The sequence below is a fragment of the Penicillium longicatenatum genome, assembly GCF_028827895.1.
Source record: "Penicillium longicatenatum strain IBT 33135 chromosome Unknown contig_3_segment0_segment0, whole genome shotgun sequence".
In the NCBI taxonomy this organism is placed as follows: Eukaryota; Fungi; Ascomycota; class Eurotiomycetes; order Eurotiales; family Aspergillaceae; genus Penicillium; species Penicillium longicatenatum.
This window is the reverse complement of record NW_026643121.1, coordinates 2,926,040-2,945,771: the sequence shown is the minus strand read 5'-3', so window position 1 is coordinate 2,945,771 and position 19,732 is coordinate 2,926,040. Positions and strand designations below refer to the sequence as shown.

The following is a 19,732-nucleotide window of genomic DNA, read 5'->3' as shown; positions in this document are numbered from 1 at the left end:
ATGTTCCTAAGTCTGCTACTGGGCGAAAGACCCTCGAGCAAAGAATGTCCAGCACGTCAGCTGACCTTTTCCATTTAACAATCATGAGAAACTATACTTCCAGATATTCATGGGACTTATCCAGCATCCGGATCTGAGGCTTCAGCTCATCAAGGTAGTAGTACTTGAGCTTTTGAGTGATCAAAAATTATGGTCCCAGAGTTGCGAAAAATTGTCAAAAGATACGTCGAAAAAAGTATTCAGCGTTCACAGCGATGTGAACACGTCGAAGGAGTAATGCCTATGAAGACGGCGACTTTTCTTACTTGTGTTCTGACTAAATCGATATGGATCTTGCAATTTGGCTTAAATCAAGTGAGCTCATGTATTCTTTGATACCTGGAAACTGAGACACACCTGGGCAGTAGCATCTTTCTAACTAAGCAGCATTAATCATAGAAGAAAGTCAATAGGCAAAAAATGCGCAGATATAATATATTGCACACCTGTTCAACCTTACGGAAACTCACCCCCATAAAATATACATAATCCAACGCTGAACCCTGAACCATGTTGCATCTTGAGGGATACATATTTTTTTTTGCATAAAGCCTAACACAATTTAGAGGAGTCGAAGGATTACAACATCGAGGCGCTCATGTAGCAGCCCAAGTGATGAGAACCAATACAAAGAAATAGACGCAGTAAGACAAGCAGTATCCGGCTGAAAAGGCTAAAGTGTTTTATTCATCGAGTTATCTGCCCTATCCAGGGAATGTACATATGTAGAGGAGACCCTCCTTATTAAAGGAACCAAAAAAAAATATGAGACCACAGGGCTCCCGATGCCTCGTGAAAATGGAAAAATGCCAACCAGACCGACGCCGGCAAATGCAACGAGCTTTTGGACTAACGCGTGAATCCCACCACAGCAGAAGAATGAAAGTGAAAGGCAAAGACTTTTCTTTCAGGGTCATGGGATGTTGACGGGATAGGAACACCAAATATGCGCCTCGAAGATTAGGAGACATGAGACGGTATGATGGAGGCGAGATTATACACAAAATATGAATGGAGATGATGATGAGCGCCAGGGACCTGAGCCTCAACGATAGGAACCTATTATTTGAAGTATTAGTCAAGGGGCCATTGGAGAAATTTTGCACAGAAAGCTTGCTTACCAGGGTACTGATTCTGGCTCGCGCCCCCTCGCACATTCGCTGGTAGGGGAATCTGGGCGGTAGAAGCTGGAATATCAACTCTGCGGAGAAGATCAACCATTTTTTCTGGCGAAAGACGGGATATGTTGTAAGCAGAGGAAGGAGGTATGATGCTGAGAAGATGGACCACATCGCGGGGCAAGGGAGCAGGAGATCCTTGCGGCTTGTATGATGAATTGAGTTGTCCGTTCAGTGGTGTGGAACGCTTCTGCTGGTCAACGCGTCGACCCTGGACGGCCTTCAGCGGGGACTCAGCACGAACAAACTTGCGGGGACGATCAGAATCATAGTCATCGTCGGCGGGGTAAGGCCGTTTGGGGGAGCTGAAAGAAGCATCTTGTGGGTCGATGCGAGTCTCCGGCATGATGCCGGTTGCCATTGTCTTTGGCCTGGTCTGAGTAGGAGACAGAATGGGCTGGAAAGACAAGGGATTAAACGAAGGTGTAGAAAATCGGTGTGTGAATTGATCCAGCGTGGGATCTTCAGGGTAGAGTTCTCGCATACGAGTTTCCAGGTTGATCACCTGAACCAAGTCACCGTAGCGGGACTCATACTCGTGGAGAAAAGAGAAGATCGGCTTAGCTTTGTGCACACTGTCGGGGTTGGCAGCAAATCTCCGAACAGTTGTTTCAAAGACGGCCCTTGCGTCTATTAAAGTTGGTTAGTGCCGTTTTCAGAACTAGGGGATATTTTCAACTTACTGATGATATCGTTGATGTCAATGAGATGCTTAAGGTATTCCAGGGCAAAGTTTTCATCCTCAGGGAACAACTTGGCACCTCTCTCAAAGATCTTGGTTGCTGCAGGGTCTTTGTAGCAGTGGTATTCCATAAGTGCACTAGCAATGTATACATCGCTAGTGATACGACCTCTCTTGCGAGCCTCTGCAAAGATCTGGCGAGAGCCTGCCAATTCTCCTGGTTTGCCTTTGCCCTGAATGCGACGCATGGCACGCATCAGTGCAATCCATGCAAAGGAGACGCTCTTTGAGAGAATGTTGATTTGAACACCATGGGCTTTCCGAACAGCATCAATTTGTGCTTTCTTGGCTGCCTCCTGCTCCTTTGCCTCAGTTGAAACATCATCGTCGTCGTCATTGGGCACAGTCTGCCCTTCAGGGATTTGCTTCGCAAATGCCTCTTCGATACGTAAAATGTCTTGAGATTCCCGAGCTTTGGCCTTGGTGATCAATTCATAGAGGGAATCAAGCAAGGGGTCGTAAGGCTCCCTGACCTTGGCTGCCCGCTTGACAGAATCCTGCTCCGAGTCGGACGTAAATTCCAACCGATCCGCTCGCTTAAAAGACAACAAGCAGCTCTCTGGATTGGCTTCGATACCTTGCTTGAGGAACTCGTTGCCCTCGTTCTCCATATCGTTCAGAAAGCAGAATTCGGAAGCGTCAAACCAGATCTCGGGCAAAAATCGGAGAGTCATCAAGGCCTGCTTGTAGACATACACGACGCGAGCTTTGAACGCAGCAGGGTCATCCTCTTTCAAAACCAACGGATCCTCTTTCTCCCAAGCGATCCAGCGCTTCCAGATTTCGACTTGCTGAGCATACTCAACGTCACCCTCGGATCCAGCGACAGGGGGCAACCGGGCCAGGGACGTTCGAACTAGGTCCCGGGTGATATTCTGCAGCTCAGTATAAGAGCTTCGCGCTGTCATGTACGATGGCGAGTGCTCTTGCAAGAACTTGCGGCCCTGGGAATGAAAGTCAGATCAAAGTGTAAATACGCGACGTAGCTAAACTCACAGTTAGCTTGTTGAGGCCCATCTCAAACTGATCGTATTCCTTCCACAAAGCATTGACAGCCTGGGTCGGAACACAAATTGCCCTTTGGTATGCTTTGCGCAACAAGTCCATCTTCTGCTGATCCTGCCACCCGGTGCCTCCAACGGTTCCTGGACCGGAACGAATGAACTCAACGTAGTCGGTCCAAATGTTCCCACCGTCCTTGTCCATTCCGACATACTGAAGAGCCAGATCGTACGCCGACGAGATGACTCGTCTCGCTTGTCCGGTGGTATCAGTGGTCAATGGGTTGCGGCGACGAACATAGTCCAGATAAACCGACCAAAGGTTCACACTCGGAATTGTAAGAAGGGTTCTATTGAATATCTGCTCTAGGCGGAAAAGTTCATTGAGTTCGGATTCCATTGTCGCATAAGCTACCCATTGATCGGCCTATGCTCCATCGATTAGTACCCTTGATTATTTGGGTGAAATTAGTAGAGATAAAGCTTACCGCCATGGGAAACACCTTCAAGAACTGCTCGTAGACCTCGCGTGCACTGTCGAGTCTGTTACGGCTTCTGTGCTCAGCAATTAACTCCAGCCATGCAGAAAGATCACCTCGGGGATCCTCATCAACCCGATCTTGCAAGATGCCCACCCGGTCATGGGGCAACCGAGATCTGCCAGCTGCAGATTCGTCAGGTACAGGAGTAGGAACAGTACTGCTTTGGTGGCTCGCATCAATCGCGGCCCCAGTCCAAGAAGCTTGGCCAGAAGCCGAGGGATCGATATTAGGAACAGGAACATGAGAATAAGAACTATTGACAAGATCTGGCTTTGCGCCCGCGCCCTCTTGGTGCGAGGATACATCTTGGGAAGTGTTTTGATTTGCATTTCCTGAGCTTGGATCTTCAGACATAGTCACAGGCATGGCATTTGTGTCATCCACCCCAAGTGCCGCTGGCGGCTCATAGTCCGCCTCTTCTTTGTCATCCTCATCCTCATCATCCTCAACCACAAATCCCCCAATCGTTCTGGTCTGAGGTTGTGCCGTCGCACCTGCGGGAGGCAATGGCGTGGACGACTGAGACTCAGCACGCGAGGGGTTCTGGGAAGAATTCGGAGAGTCACCAGCAGCGCCAGTGTCCGTGTTTTCAGTGGCAGTCGGGTTGGGAGCAGCGACATCATTTTCATCCTCCTGGGGGTATTCTGCAATTGCCTCGTATTGGTTGTCCAGGGTTTTCGAGGGGTCATATTCTTCTTCGTCGTCATTATCGGCAGGTTGATCTTCTGTTGAAGCCGCATTGTCAGATTCGGCTTCCATAGCTTGGGCCTGAAAGAAGGCTTGCTCAGCCTCGTTGTCTGCCATTGTCAAAGCGAAATCTGTGATGCGTTCAGTGAAAGGTGGTGAAGATCTGGGTTAGGAATGGGACGGGTTGAACACGAATGCGGGCACCGTGGTGAGCGAACGGTGAAGAAGGGGAAAGGTGAAGGGAGGAAAAGGTTCGCCGCTAGGATCTGGAGCTGACTCGCTGTCCCACCATCTAGATTCACCAAGTATCAAATACAAGGCAGCAACTGGACTTCACAGTGAAGGTGGTTCACAGCCAATGCCGACTAGCACAAGCACGAGCAAGTTGAGTCTGCAGCTATGTCACGTGGGCGGTGAGCGCGCAAGGGACGCGAGGTGCGCGTTATGGTGGATTTCGCGGGACGCTCTCCTCGCATCATGCTTTGGACTCGATCACTGCATTCCTTGCGGTGAAAAGAAATTTAGTGAAGTGGTTTTGTTTTCTCTTGAAATTGTTTTGTTGTTCCCCCAGATTTTCCCACCGCCCTATAAAGTTGACCACACCTCCTTTTCATTCGTCCTACTATCCCACCTTCTTACACTTCCCAACCCGTACATAATCTCTCGCAATGTCGGTCGTCTCACTCTTGGGGGTTAAAATCCTGAACAACCCCGCCACTTTCACCGCGTCTTATCAATTTGAAATTACTTTTGAATGTCTTGAACAGCTCCAAAAGGGTATCGTGGCGATTCTGTCTTCGAACAAAAAATAATGGAACAGCAAACAGTACTAACAATCAATCCCTAGATCTCGAGTGGAAGTTGACCTACGTCGGCTCCGCCACTTCGTATGTTCCTAACCAACCCAATTTATTAATGGGTTCAATGGACTGAACTAACATCAATTTCAGTTCTGAATATGACCAGGAACTCGACTCTCTTCTCGTCGGTCCCATTCCCGTTGGAGTGAACAAGTTCATCTTCGAGGCCGATGCCCCCGACCTGAAGCGTATCCCTCCCTCCGAGATCTTGGGTGTGACCGTCATTCTTCTCACTTGCAGCTACGATGGCCGCGAGTTTGTTCGTGTCGGATACTACGTCAACAACGAGTACGACTCGGAAGAGCTGATCGCCGATCCCCCTGCTAAGCCTGTTATTGACCGCATTCGCCGGAATGTTCTTGCCGAGAAGCCTCGTGTGACTCGCTTCGCTATCAAGTGGTATGTTGACAAACCATTGCCTATGCACCTATACTAATTGTCTCGTTTCTAGGGATTCGGAGGAATCTGCTCCCGCAGAGTACCCACCTGATCAGCCCGAGGCTGACAACCTTGACGATGACAGCAATGCCTACGGTCATGAAGAGGCCGAGCTTGAGGCTGCTCTTGTCAAGGAGCTCGAAGAGTCCAACAAGCCCGCCGAGGGCGACGACCACGAGATGGAGGGCGCCGAAGCAACTGCGGGCAAGGAGGACGATGATGAGGATGATCTGTCCGATGCTGGCAGTGAGGATCTTGAGGAGGAGAGTGATGATGATGATGATGACCTTGATGAGGAGGAGGGGGTGATGCCGACGAGGATGTGGAAATGGGTGATGATTCCGAGTCTAAGCCTGCCCAACCCTCCCATCCTGAGGTCATGGTTCAATAAACAATGGGTTTGGATCCCATTAGCCGGGTAACGAATGTCTCACTTCCTCATGTCACACCTTTCTATGCCTTTCAAATCTCTATGCACTTGATGACAAACAATATGCTACTTTTATGACACCTAGCCCATACCTGAACAATACCCCTTTTCAACACTACATAGCGTTGATCGGGATCTCCAAATAGAACCCCCTTGTGGAAACAATTCCGTGTAGATCCTCGAATTTTCTGGCGTTATGCTACTGTAAGATCAAAGCAGCAGTGGGTATCTCATGTAGGTATGTAGGAGCCATTCGGTTGTTTGTATACTGTAGACATGATGTAACGCATCCCGCATGGTTTGAGCTTATGAAGGAGGCCGGCTAAAGGAATTTGCCTCTATGGTGACGATCAATGTCTCAGAATGTTAGGACCAATCCCGACCTTTGCCAAAGTACCTACCTACTGCCACTGTTAAATAGCTAGGCATAGTAATGTGAAAAGGTAAGCTAGAGCGGAGTAGATAGTATAAAACTGCAGCTCAGATATAAACACCATATGGTTACACAGCATATACTCTAACTTTGCGTATACAGCCCCTACTAAAATGTCACGCGACATCTAAGTCCAAACACTTGGAAAACTGAAAGCTCCAATTTGGGTAATTAGGTCTAGGCCGTCTTTATGCAGAAAAAAAAGTCTCGCTAAAATGAAAACCTAGAGCCCGAATTTCGACCCAAGTACTGCAAAAAGATGGTCAGTGCGTGACTAAAGAATGCAAGGGGGGTGGAGAGGGGCCAAGAAAGGGCAAATGACGGCAAGTATTTCGATAGGACAATCTAAGAAGCGGAAAATAGGATGAAGTTTACTTACCGCCAAAGATAGCTTTTTTCTTTTGGTTTTGCACATACTTGCCCACATCTGTGGCGAAGTTACTGCTGTTCTCCTCCAGGCGATCCATTGTGTCGCCTACCATTCCAAGGCGCTCTGTGCGCTCCTGAACTTGGCGAGACATATATGACCCCCAGCCTTCCTGGTTACCTTGTTGAGGTGGGGCTGCGCGGCCTTCTCGGAGGGCTTTGCGCTGTTCTTCCTCGGTAAGCCTCATCTGTTCGAGCATTCGCTTTGAAGGGGGACGGTCTGGGCCTCCGACTATAATAATTGTTAGATGTCATGCTGCGATATAGGTATTTAGCTGGTGGGGGCAACGTACTCAGAATATCCATATCGGTGGGTGACACATATTGGGTACCGGAGATCCACTGAATATTGGTTATTGTAGGGCGTGGAGGAATGACTTTCTCTGAGTCGTAAAGACGATCTTGCGAGGGACTCCTATATCGATGTTAGCATGTTGCATTTGTGACGTTGTGGTAAAATCGTACAATGTAGTTCCTTTGCCCCATACGTTAAATAGGCTGACTTGCGAAGGTCCCACCCATGCCATCACACTGCCAGTAGAGGTAATGCATGCTTCCGAAAGGCGACGCATGTCAGCGAGATGGCTGATATTCTTGGATCCAATGTCTTTGAGGGCTGGGATAGAAAATGCACGGACATTTCCATCGCCGAAGAGCCCAACTAAGCTGTAGCCTCGGCCCTCAGTCTTGACCACTTGGGCTGAATCACAGAGGTAATCATCCCATGTTTTGTGTGCGCCCTTAGCGGTTGGTGGCTTGAAGATCCGGCATCCGGACACTGTAACAGCAATGACAACACCGTTAATCCTCACACCATTTCTCAAACCACCAACTGTATTCGGTGTGGCAAGGGCTTGGCCACCAGACTCCGCATCAATGGGGATTATTTTAATGACCTTGTCCTCAACGTTGGTAACTCCGACATAGCCTGCGGAGTATGTTCCATTGGCACCCGGAAGAATCTTGAAGGTGGCTAAGTTCCCCCTGTTTGTGCCGACAAAGCAGCAAATACTCGAATAATCTGCAATCAACCCTATTAGCTTTATCATAAGCATGAGTTTTTAGTAATGGCTACCTTCGCTTTCCAATGTCATTACGCCAAACTCGATGTGAGTAGGCCACTCAGCTGGCATGCTATCCGAACGACTTGGCTTCCGGAAACTGCTGCGCTTCGGTGCCTTCAAGAAATCGGAGATTTGTGCAATATGAATGATGGCAGGGCCTCGCAAATCTAGAATTACCAGGCCTCCACCCTCGTAGCCAGCAGCGACGAAGCCGACTGGGCTGTGTTTCAACGCTGTCACGGGCCCCTGCTGCATATCCAGGAGGGTGAGAGGCAGCATGCCCGTCTTCAACCCAGGGTCAGTCCGGTTAGTGATGGGTGTCAAGCGTCCAGGGCCCTGATTGGCACCAGGGGCCTCTTCTTGGCCATACGAGGCATTGTTGCCCCATCTGAAAATAACAAGTTCGCCGCTTGCCAGCCCAACAGACAATTCGCCTGTCCCGCTTGCCGCAAGTGACATTTCGGTCACTTCGATATTGCGAACCCGGCCCACTGCCCGAGCCAAGTCTACTTGAATCGTTTCGGAATTTTCAATCTCATCGTCATGGCCGCCATCCCAGATGCGAATGGTACCATCTGCGTGAGAAGTAGAAATTATGTTTCGGCCCTCGTAGCGTTTGAGAGGGTTCCTCGCCTCGGCACCGCCGAAGACGAACTTAGGGCCTTGAGCCCGGCGCTCTCTTAGCCCTAGCCAGGTATCACGAGAAACAGGTGTGAGTGTGACCTTGTTGACGAATGGATGAACGAATGTCAGATAAGGATGGAGCATGTTAGTTGGCGTAATTGCATGGCCATTTGGGAAACTCATGGTAAGTAATTCGCCCGAGGAGAGGACAGCAAGGATAGCGATTGGGTCGTGGGCCCCAGCGAAGTATGGCGAAGATCGAGGAATCAAACAATAGGTCGTGGCCATCGCACCGGGTGGGATTGGGAGACTGATGTGTTTCCTCGTCCTCTCAAAATAAGCGGAAATAACCTGCCAAGAGGATGTCTGATAATTAGGGGTCGGTCCCATATCCAAGAACGTGAGGCCCTTGTTCACATCCTGGGCAGACTTTCCGCCTGCAACCAAAAGACCTGTATCATCTGGATTTTCTTTAGCGCACCACGATACTTTCGTGATAGGCTCCTTAGGCCCCGTTGCTTGCTCCGGGTCTGGCCGGCCCCCGCCTGGTTGATCAACATTGGTAGCTTGGAGTGTTCGAGCATGGAGCTTGCGGCCGTCCTTCGAATCCCAAAGGACAAGACTAGTGTCCTCGTGGACAGTCAGAACAAAAATCCCATTCGGATGCCAGATCGCATCAATCAGTCGGGGCCTGCGCACGCCGCTGGAAGGCCTACCAGGGTCGCCACCTGGCGCGCCGACAGGGACCTCATAGATAAAGTACTTTTGCGCAATGTTTTGCTTGAAGGTGAATGTCACTGCACCTTCCGGGTATCCCACTAGGATCTTTCCAATGTCTCTAGTAGAGAATGCGAGCGACACCACAGGGCAGAGGCGGGACCTTGGGTTCTGTGCCAGCCAGAGGTTCGGGATCTTGAAAGCAGTCAAGGACTCTCGGTCTAGATCGTACGCGATCACGTCACCTAGATGAGAGTTAGTACCGATGGTTCTGACTTCACATTATTTTGTCAATCCACCAACCATTCGATAGACCGATGAAGGCGTAATCAAGGCTTGGGTCCGTCGCAAGGCATGTGGCTTGACCCGGAGGCGCATACGAGGTCACCAGACGCCGAGTATCCAAGGAGTATATGCTGATCTCATTCTTTGAGTCGATACTGACAAGCTTGTCGGCACAGAACTGAAGAAACTTCGCTGAAGCTTTGCGGGGAAACTCAAAGACCACCAACACTCGCCCCTGTCCAAACACATAGATCTGGCCACTTCCGAACTGGGTATCACTGGTGCCGACGGCGAGAAGGGACTGTACTGGTTCATACGCTATCACACTAATCTGCGAGTTCACACCGCATCGTTCGAACTGGAATCGCAATACGTTAGCCCGTTGTCAAAGAAAAAAAAGTTGCCTGGGATGCCAAGACGAGGGAGACGAACGTCGTCGAGCGCAAAGAGCTCTGGGGACAAGCCCTCAGACAGGTCCTTTTGAATACCAGCCTGCTTGCCTCGCAGAAACTGAGCCATTTCGTGCAAGCCGGGGTTGTGGCCTCTTTGCAGGAGGAAAATGAAGCAAGTGGAGCTTGGGGAATGTTCGCAGCTGACGACATGGCGGAGAGGCTAACGGATTGCCCCGCTTTCCGGGCGCCGCAGGGCAGAGCGGCTAACTGTTTGCGATCACAATCTATGAACCTTCATCTATGAGCTATGGAATTGGGGTCAATTGTATTTGTTTATCATTAAACACTTCGAATGATCAACAGACTATAAGCTCTTCCAAAAGAAGCCTTCGCCATTGTCTACTTTCTGTTGATGCCGGAAAACACCAAATCACATGCCGAAGTATAACGGTTCCACACCGAAATTCCATTATGCATTGATTTGAAAAAGGGGCTTATACCTTGCAGAAATCAACGCCTGGTCACGGAACCGAATAGGCTAAGCTAAAATACCGCATATTTCAAGGTTCTTTTGTATAAGGCCACATTCATGGCTTTCATTCGTAGTGATATGTTCCTGTCCTTTTTGCAACTCAATAGACAAAGCTGTGGACTTGGCCTCTCAGAAGTCCAAAATCGATTTATAAGGATCTTGAATACATTAGACTGTCGACTCTTTCTCCTTCGCGGGGGTATCAACCCCCTTCGGTGAGGGGTCGTAGATCTCAGCAACGTTAAACCGCTTCAACTGGTCATAATCGCTTCCCACGACACTCATTCCGATCACGTTCTACAGAAAAATATCAGTAATTGCTGATGCAAGCATTAATAAAGGAATTTACCTGAACAACATCGACCAGAATCATGAGATCATAGTTCTTCAGGTTGACTGGATGTTCGGGACCAACAACATCGGCGACAGTCTTGATGATGACATCTCGGTTAAGCTTGTTATTGCCCCGACATGTGGGCCTGATAGCATACTATTTTCAGGATCGTTTCAATTAGTATCAGGAACCAGATGGGCAAGATCATGGCTGTCCGTGGGCGAGTGCGGATTGGAATTTACCTTCTTTGGAGGGCCTCCTGAATGGAAGTGCGGCTTAAGAACCTCCTTCGCGAAAGCTTCAAGATCCACACTAAGGGTCTTTTTCATCATCGAAATAGGAGTTAAACGCTTAATGTATCGGCTCTTCTTGATGTCCTTGTTGGCTTGCGCCTCGAGACACAGCTCATGGACAATTTTCACAGGATCAACCGACTTGTCATTGAATCGTGCAAAGACCACTGCTCAATGATTAGCTTGACATGGGGTTTTAATGACATGAATTAACATACCACAGGGTATATCTAGCTGCATGGCTTGAACTGGGCGTGTCTTCTTCTGACTTGCCTGCATGCTCTCGAGTTCTCTCCGAATTTGCTCTTCAATGTCCGCATCATCATCATCATCATCCGAGTCTTCATCATCTGACTCGGCATCGTCCTCAAGGATCTAGGGGGAATCAGTTAGGAAACCGTCACACAGTAAATATGAAGCCATATATGCTGCTGATTTGCTGACCTGTGAGAGGATATCTGTGATCTCAGCGACACATTTACTTTCCCTGCCAATGTCGCAAGTCACAAAGATTCCTACATCTCCAGCTTCGATATCAGTGCTCTTACGCTGGGACTGAGTCCATTGTCCCTGCTGGCATGGTTAGTGTCCATTTCAGCGCATTTGAATCGACGAGCCACACCTTTCTGCGCTTGGAGGACTGATTTGAATTATTTGGCATGGTTCTTTTGCCTGGTCCGGCCATCGATTCTCTGTTGATAGGAATTTCCGTTCCAAAAGTAGTTTAAGTCGGCTATCGCGGGGCGGAATTTGTGTGGATGAATTAGGTTTAGCGGGTGCAAATCGTCTGTGGATCAGCAGGTCAACCCAAGCTTCAAGCTTCATGGTTGTAGTACGAACGTGAGAAAGTACATGGTTTTGTATCTACGGAATTGTTTTAAAGTCCTTTAGAATAACCCAATTGAATAGGAATCTACGTTAGCTCGTGGTACCTGTCAGTGTGATACAATTGTACCGGATGGCATGACATCAACGGTCCAATCATGACGTAGTTAGCCAGTCTCATGTTAGCTCTCGAGCTGATCCGGTAAGAAAACGTCCCGGATTGCCTTGTTTTACAAGTGGGAAGATCCGGACTGGCCCGTGAGATCTTTGTTTAAAAAGGTCTTGTGTTCTGTCAACCTTCTGGTTTCCCCTCACTTAACTCAATCCACCAGCACACCATGTCATCCACCGACATTGCTACGCGAGAGCTCAAGAATCCCGTGGACGTCGCAGAGTATTTATTCCGACGTCTACATGAGGTTGGAATTCGTGCTGTTCACGGAGTGCCAGGCGACTACAATCTTTCTGCTCTGGATTATCTGCCCAAGTGCGGTCTTGACTGGGTAGGGAACTGCAATGAGCTGAATGCCGGTATGGTTTGAAAGTATTAAATGATTAAAACTGTAAATGCTGATATGATTTCTGTACATAGGCTACGCTGCTGATGGTTATGCGCGCGTCAAAGGAATCAGTGCTTTGATCACCACATTCGGTGTTGGCGAGCTGTCTGCTCTTAACGCCATCGCAGGCGCCTACTCGGAATTTGTTCCGGTTGTCCACATCGTCGGCCAGCCAACCACACAGTCCCAGAAGGATGGAATGCTGCTTCATCATACCCTTGGCAATGGAGATTTTGATGTCTTCGCCAAAATGAGCGCCGGGATTTCTTGTTACGTTGCCAAGCTGAATGATTCCCACGATGCTGCGACCCAGATTGATAGTGCGATCCGCGAGTGCTGGATTCGCAGCCGTCCCGTCTATGTGACCCTTCCTACCAATATGATCTATGCGAAAGTCGACGGAGATCGCTTGAAGACCCCAATTGACCTGTCATCGCCCAAGAACGATCCGGAGAAGGAGGACTATGTGGTTGACGTCGTTTTGAAGTATCTCCACGCCGCCAAGAACCCTGTTATCTTGATTGACGCTTGTGCTATTCGACACCGCGCATTGGACGAGGTTCATGATCTAGTCGAAGCTTCTGGCCTGCCTACATTTGTCACCCCAATGGGCAAGGGCGCAGTGAACGAGGGCCACAAGAACTTTGGCGGAGTTTATGCAGGAAACGGATCTAACGCAGGAGTAAGAGAGGTGGTTGAGTCCTCGGACCTTATTCTCAGCATCGGAGCCATCAAATCCGATTTCAACACGGCTGGATTCACCTACCGGATTGGACAGCTGAAGACTATTGACTTCCACAGCAACTATGTGCGAGTGCGGTATTCAGAGTACCCCGATATCAACATGAAGGGTGTCCTTCGCAAGGTTGTTCAACAAATGAAGAAGCTCAATGTATCTGCGATTCCTCCGATCAACAACACTCTTCCACAAAGTGAGAAGACCTCCACTGACCAGACCATAACCCACGCGTGGCTCTGGCCGACTGTTGGCCAATGGTTAAAGGAGAATGATGTGGTCCTCACGGAGACAGGCACTGCCAATTTTGGTATCTGGGAAACCCGCTTCCCTGCAAATGTGACTGCGATCAGCCAGGTCCTTTGGGGCAGCATCGGGTATGCCCTAGGGTCATGCCAGGGTGCGGCTTTGGCTGCCAGAGAGTTACAGAATCGTCGTACCATTCTCTTTATCGGTGATGGCAGCTTGCAATTGACCGTTCAGGAGCTAAGCACTATTCTGCGCAACAAACTAACCCCTATTATGTAAGTCTTTCTTGCCACACCATTTCCATGCTTGAGAAATAGTCAAACTAACTGGGCTGTTATTACTAGCTTCGTCATCTGTAATGAAGGCTACACCATTGAGCGATACATTCACGGATGGGATGCGACCTACAATGACATTCAGACCTGGGATCATGTTAACATTCCCAAGGTCTTCGGTGGCGGCGATGGCTACAAAGGATACCGCATCAAGACCAGAGATGAGCTCCACAAGTTGTTCGCTGAGCCCAGCTTCAATGATTCCGACAGCCTTCGCGTAAGTTGAGACACGAATCGATAATTGAATTTGGCTAATGCAACGTGCAGCTGGTTGAGCTTTATATGCCTCGCGACGACGCTCCTGCTACATTGAAGTTGACTGCCGACGCGGCGGCCGCGCGTAACAAATAGGCGATTTGCATAACATGTCTCTAGAGTCGCCGACGATGTTTCGAATAAGGGCTACGGATCTGCAACCCCGCACCCAGTGTAGCGCAGTGGTTGGGATCATAATTTCGTCGTCCTTTTCTGTCTTCACCAGATACAAAATCCCCTAATTGATAGCGAGTCGAGTATAATGAATCTCTCCTCATGCATGATGAAAGGAACTCTACATTATTTTCCCAACGATGTTTCATGTAGCGGTGAATTACCGGTCTAGCTTAGGCGCTAGAGCCGTTCCTTGACCGACCCATTGACCGACCCAAGGATGTTGTGCGCCATAAATACAACTGTGAGTTTCTTTACGGGGCTTTCTGAGAAATTGGAAGATCAACTGGCTCAGGCCACTCATGAAGTTTCTCCATAGTACAGAGCTATGTAGATATTGTGGGGGCTAGGAAACCAAGTCACAGAGTGATATAGATCTCGATAATATTCATGACCAAACAAGCGATGAAATAAGCGTAAGCATGTCATATCTCTTGATGAGAACGAAAGAGACAATCGAGGTTCAAGAGAAAACGGGCAAAGGCCATAACTAAAGTAATAAAAGCGCGCATCCCATTCTTTCAGAAAAAGGTAAGACAAAATTGATGTCCAACTAATGGGCTGAATATCTGCCCTGGCGGTGGGGATCTGCGTTTATATGATTGGGAACACTCATCAATAGAGCCTAGCAGCTAAAAGCTCATCTGGGCATGGGTCAATATACTGCCTATCAGAAGGGCTGGCACAGATTAAGAAACTAGAAAGCAGGTGCTGAGACGTCGGCGGAGCTATGAATAACTTTAGCATGATATGTGCGATGTAGCGTGTTAAGGGTTTAGAAAAATTAATTTTTTAATAGCAAATAGTATACATCGAATTTTGATGACAATCTTTTATACAGCTGAATAAATGGCAGAGACATGTCGGCCACACTCAACCCGCTGCTCCATACTCTTAGTACGCTTACCAACGGGGCCTTTGTGTCGGGGCATAATCTGTAGTCGAGCTTCAGGCTCTGGTTTCTTCGACTCTGGAGGTGCCTTGATATGGGTCGGGCGAGATTGATTGCTTCGCTTTCCAGTTCCAAGTTGGAAATGCTCATTGCCTCCCCACCAGAAGACCTCATAGCCGAAGTCCTTCGACTTGTCCAGAGAGTCGATGTTATTGCCACTGATGGTTGTCTTGTTATCCAATACCGCAGCGGCATGGTTTGTGCCGACGGACATGTGACGCAAACGAATAGGGGCTAGCTGCTTCATCTTCTCGTCGTACTCGCCCAAGCCACTCAGGTCCTTCACTTTGGTGGGTGAGTCTTGAATGTGAATCCATTTCCCGGCCCCTAAGGTGCCCCAGATACCTCTACCACAAGACCAGGTTTCAGCAGTGACGGTGCCTAGGTCCCGAACCTTGGTGGGGTCTTCTTCGCTACCTAGAATCCGCTTAGAATCGACGGTGTAGAAAGTGGTGGCTCCACCGGCGGCAACACTCGTGATGGTCGGGGAATATAATGCCTTTCGGTAATACTTTTCCGCGGGAAGCGTAAAAGGTGTGTCCTTGAAAGGTGCTGAGGGCTCGTATTCCACGCCCAACTGCCCAAATGAGTTGTCTCCCCAGGCAAAGAGGCGGCCTTCCTTGGTCAACGCCAGAGAGTGGTAGTCACCAGAGGCGATCTGAGTGACCTTAGAGCCTTTCAACGTTGTAACTTCGTGGCATTGGTCTGCCGGTCCACTGGGCCTAGTGGTCCAGGTCAAGCCAGGCACACCAAGTTGACCGAGGCTTGGATACTTCTCGGTTGACGATGCCGCTGTGAAGACACGACCAGAGCTAGTGAGAATAACAACATGTTCTTGGCCACCACTGATTGCGGTGACCTTTTCACCAAGCTTCAAGGCTGGCTTCAAAATGCGGTAGCTCAAAGCAGACTTTCCTCCCCAAAGCGGCACCCAAGAGCTCTCCCGAGTTTTCGGGCCACTTGTTTGTTCCGACTTAGAGATAGGAACAGAGTAAATGTTTCCATCAGAGGATAAAGCAATGAGTCGACTCTCGGACAATGCAAGGGAGATCAGGTTTTTGCCTGTCAGGGTCTTGCTGGGCTTATACTCAGTCTCAGAAAAGCCCTTGCCCCACTGCACGAGATCACCGTCCTCAGTAATTGCAGCGCCAGACTTCTCATCAACTTTGAAATCCCGAAGCACCTGACCGTTGAAATACTTGAATCGTCGGGGAGATTTGATGTCGGTGTCTTTCGATCCTGGGTCCACTACTTTATATTCATTCGATCCCCATGTATAGACCCCAGGGCTTTTCAGACTTCTCTTCTCTTGAATAAAGTCCGCGCGCAGATCGTTAATATCAACGACTTCATTCTTGGGTAGCTGGCTGTCGATCCATGTGTCTTTCCAATTGCTTGTCAGGTATGAATATCCAAGGAAGCCTGCTGTACCTGCGACCGCAACCCCAAGCGAAGTAGTAACCCAGTTGGAGGGTGATTGCTTCGCTTTACCACTAGCCAGTCGTCGCCAAGGAGCATTCAGAGACCGGCCTGTCACAAGAGTCGGGCGGAGGTGGCGGGTAAATTGCACCGCGGGCTGTCGTACTCGATTTGCCAGCATGATAAATGTCGAATATGGCCAGCTAAAACATATCCATGGGTTTCGCTTGGGGGATTCAGGATGACCGAATAGATGAAAGGAAAGCTAGAATCACAAAATGCGGCCGGGGAAGCTACATGTAGTTTGCGTCAGATCGGGCGGACTCACCCGGCAGAACTTCCCCGATGCAATACACTTACGCATCTCCTACTCTGTTATTCGCAATATCCGTCACTGGCTCTGTGCTTCAACTGTGGCTTTCACAAGAGTGATGAGGAGGTGAAGCCCCAAATATAACTTTCTGCGCCCTGACCGCAACCATGCCATCCACGAAGCAGCAACGTGCCCGCCGTCAGACCGCGCCATCGGGCCCGCCGCGGAAGCCAACTGCCAGCGAAACACAACCGCGCCTCGAGTCAACACAAGAACAACCTTCCAATATTCTCCAATGGAGCATCCCGAACTGGAATAATGAATTGGAATTCTCCCAGTGGCTCAATGGTGTTAGGGATGACCTAGTTGAAGAGAGTTATGACCAATACCAGTAAGTATGGATGAACGTGGGGTGAACATTCTCGAGACTAATCTGGACCTTTTGTCGCAACCAGGAATTGCCTCGATGACCTCCAACAATCGAAGGAGCATATTGATGAAATATTGATGAACACTTTGACTCTCCTTGACGATCTATCTAGCCTATCCGAATCCTTCAGATCTGTCGAATCGCAGACATCGAACTTCGAGAAGCAATGTGAGGGTCTTCTGTCAGCACAGGAGCGCGATACAAAGCTCGCAAATGGCATTCAAAACAATCTTCATTACTATGATTTCTTGGACCCTGCGTCCCGGCGACTCAATGCTCCAGGCGCTGGAAATACAGTTCGCGACAGGGAGTTCTCGGACATGCTCAGGCGCCTTGACGTGTGCTTGGACTACATGGAAACCCATGTAAGTAGCATGGATTTTGCTTCTTGTAAGGTAGGTACTTCTGCTAACATTTGTTTTAGCCTGAGCAAAAAGAAGCAGAGGTATACCGCTCCAGATACCGGCTTCTCCTCACCCGCGCCCTTACCCTTATCCGCGGCAATTTCGTGACTGCTCTCAAAGATATCTACCAAAATGTCTCGAAGAAAGTTTCAGATCAGAACTTAAATGAAACAGCTCTGTCGGCACTTCTCTACGCCAAATTCAGGGTTGGAGCCCCAGAGTTGAAGCAGATTGGAGTCGAGATTCAGAAGAGAGCCGTACCACCCTTGAACCCGGAACAGAACAGCGAGGCCGAATATCAGAGTCTGATGAACGAACTACATAGCAATTATTCCGCCACTCGAGCCCGGCTTATCATCCCGCTTGTTCGCAAAAAGCTTATCGAGATCACACAGACACCCAGTTCAACGAAAGACTTAGTGTCATTTGCTCGCGCAAGTATCGGCTACATTCGCGGCGTCTGTCTAGATGAATATGATCTATGGGGTGAATGGTTCCACGGGCAAGGAGGATTATACGACTTTCTCGAGACTATCTGCGAGCCTCTCTATGACCACCTTCGCCCTCGAATCATCCATGAGGGTGACATTGTCAACCTGTGCCAACTCTGCACCTTGCTACAAACCCGGTACTTCCTAGACCCAGAAGAGGAGCCCGAACATAATGATTTAAATCAACTTGACTTCTCTACTTTGATCCAACCGGCTTTGCAAGATGTCCAATCTCGATTGGTATTCCGAGCCCAGGCTGTTCTCCGTGATGGAATTGAACGATACAAGCCTCGCCCCGAAGACATTGATTACCCTATGCACAGCCGACAGATGTCATTGACAGTAACCGACACTCAAATCTCAGGCAAAAAGGACACGACGGCAGCCACATTGATCGACATGACGAAACCTGATGGCGACGAGACACAAGACAAGGACGGAAAATGGGACTTTGAAACTCAGACAGCGCTCAAAGGGTGGTATCCTACCTTGCGCAAGGCAATTTGGCTTCTCAGTCGTATCTACCGCCTTGTAAATGTAAGCTGCCGTTCCCCAAAACCTATACAAGGACCAATTTTTACTCACCTACTTTAGTCAACCGTCTTCGACGATCTTGCACATAACATCGTTCACCAAACAACCCTATCGCTCTACAACGCCAGCAACCTAATCTCCAATAGAGCAACCCCATCAGATGGACAGCTATTCCTAATGGGCCACCTCCTAATCCTGAAACAACAAATCGTCGCCTTCGACATCGAATACGTCGCTCCAGAAGTCTCCTTCGATTTCTCCGGCGTCACAAGTACCTTTTGGGAACTCCGCGAACGAGGCGGCCTCTTCAATCCCCGAAACCTTATGCGCCTCGTTGGCCACGGTCTTATCCCCCGCGTTGTGGAGAACATGCTCGACGCAAAGGTCGAGCTGGACGGGCGTCTTCGCACTGTCATTAATGATTTTATCAATGCCTATGCTGCGCGAATGACCGCTTCCCTTCCTGCTAAGTTCATTGATACGAGGAATCTCCAGCGTGGAGAACTCATTCATCCTACTTGCCGTACCATTGAGAAAGAAGTTCCTGCACTGAGAAAATGCTTGAATGAGTACATTGACGATACGCGGATGAAGGAGACTCTTGTTGGTGCGGTGCAGGATCGGACGATCCAGATTTATGAGGACTTTTTGGAGAAGTATGCTTCTTCAGACAAGGCGAAGGGCTTCATTAGTAAGAAGGGCAAGGGTCGGGATGATGCTGTGTGGGATGTTGAGACCTTTGCTGAGTGGTGTGAGGGTGTTTTCAGAGTTGGGGTTGCGGGTTTACAGACTGAGGAGGTAGAGGATGATGATCCTTCGAGTACAACCTCTTAGACACGTTGTTTTTCCTTTATCGGTATGTCTTTTTTCATGGCATTGCGAGCATAGATACCATATGTAGCAGTTTTCAAAGGAAGCAATTCCAGTCTCTTACTGAAACGCTTGGCCATGTGCAGTCCACGGGTTTAGTTGACATCGCATAGTCTATAAGGTCCATAGATAGCATTGCACATATATGTGATTAGGTACTTTATAAGC

General features: G+C 49.0%; 7 protein-coding genes across 7 annotated transcripts; 3 read left to right on the top strand and 4 right to left on the bottom strand.

The window, feature by feature from the left end:
• Positions 1-1,084: 1,084 nt before the first annotated feature.
• rna14 (cleavage polyadenylation factor subunit RNA14) lies at positions 1,085-4,306 on the bottom strand (the record flags this gene model as incomplete). Its single annotated transcript, XM_057116879.1, has 5 exons — positions 1,085-1,098; positions 1,161-1,847; positions 1,901-2,903; positions 2,956-3,387; positions 3,449-4,306. 5 exons carry the CDS (start codon positions 4,304-4,306, stop codon positions 1,085-1,087), a joined length of 2,994 nt encoding a protein of 997 aa, XP_056972762.1.
• A 551-nt stretch (positions 4,307-4,857) lies between these two features.
• Positions 4,858-5,909, top strand: asf1 (nucleosome assembly factor ASF1; the record flags this gene model as incomplete). The annotated part of the gene is made up of 4 exons (XM_057116878.1): positions 4,858-4,966; positions 5,037-5,076; positions 5,140-5,448; positions 5,501-5,909. 4 exons carry the CDS (start codon positions 4,858-4,860, stop codon positions 5,907-5,909), a joined length of 867 nt encoding a protein of 288 aa, XP_056972761.1.
• Positions 5,910-6,573: 664 nt separating this feature from the next.
• On the bottom strand, positions 6,574-9,985 carry N7484_006459 (uncharacterized protein; the record flags this gene model as incomplete). The annotated part of the gene is made up of 7 exons (XM_057116877.1): positions 6,574-6,599; positions 6,730-7,008; positions 7,070-7,191; positions 7,242-7,797; positions 7,852-9,426; positions 9,485-9,824; positions 9,899-9,985. The coding sequence occupies 7 exons, from the start codon at positions 9,983-9,985 to the stop codon at positions 6,574-6,576; spliced, it is 2,985 nt and encodes a 994-aa protein (XP_056972760.1).
• Positions 9,986-10,558: 573 nt separating this feature from the next.
• Positions 10,559-11,702, bottom strand: N7484_006458 (THUMP domain-containing protein; the record flags this gene model as incomplete). Its single annotated transcript, XM_057116876.1, has 6 exons — positions 10,559-10,687; positions 10,740-10,880; positions 10,967-11,184; positions 11,236-11,392; positions 11,462-11,587; positions 11,640-11,702. 6 exons carry the CDS (start codon positions 11,700-11,702, stop codon positions 10,559-10,561), a joined length of 834 nt encoding a protein of 277 aa, XP_056972759.1.
• Positions 11,703-12,180: 478 nt separating this feature from the next.
• On the top strand, positions 12,181-14,073 carry N7484_006457 (alpha-keto acid decarboxylase family protein; the record flags this gene model as incomplete). The annotated part of the gene is made up of 4 exons (XM_057116875.1): positions 12,181-12,373; positions 12,435-13,662; positions 13,732-13,939; positions 13,990-14,073. The coding sequence occupies 4 exons, from the start codon at positions 12,181-12,183 to the stop codon at positions 14,071-14,073; spliced, it is 1,713 nt and encodes a 570-aa protein (XP_056972758.1).
• A 911-nt stretch (positions 14,074-14,984) lies between these two features.
• N7484_006456 (RCC1 domain-containing protein) lies at positions 14,985-16,703 on the bottom strand (the record flags this gene model as incomplete). The annotated part of the gene is made up of 1 exon (XM_057116874.1): positions 14,985-16,703. One exon carries the CDS (start codon positions 16,701-16,703, stop codon positions 14,985-14,987), a length of 1,719 nt encoding a protein of 572 aa, XP_056972757.1.
• Positions 16,704-17,002: 299 nt separating this feature from the next.
• Positions 17,003-19,528, top strand: N7484_006455 (Golgi transport complex subunit COG3; the record flags this gene model as incomplete). The annotated part of the gene is made up of 4 exons (XM_057116873.1): positions 17,003-17,226; positions 17,291-17,630; positions 17,690-18,697; positions 18,755-19,528. The coding sequence occupies 4 exons, from the start codon at positions 17,003-17,005 to the stop codon at positions 19,526-19,528; spliced, it is 2,346 nt and encodes a 781-aa protein (XP_056972756.1).
• Between the last annotated feature and the right edge of the window lie 204 nt (positions 19,529-19,732).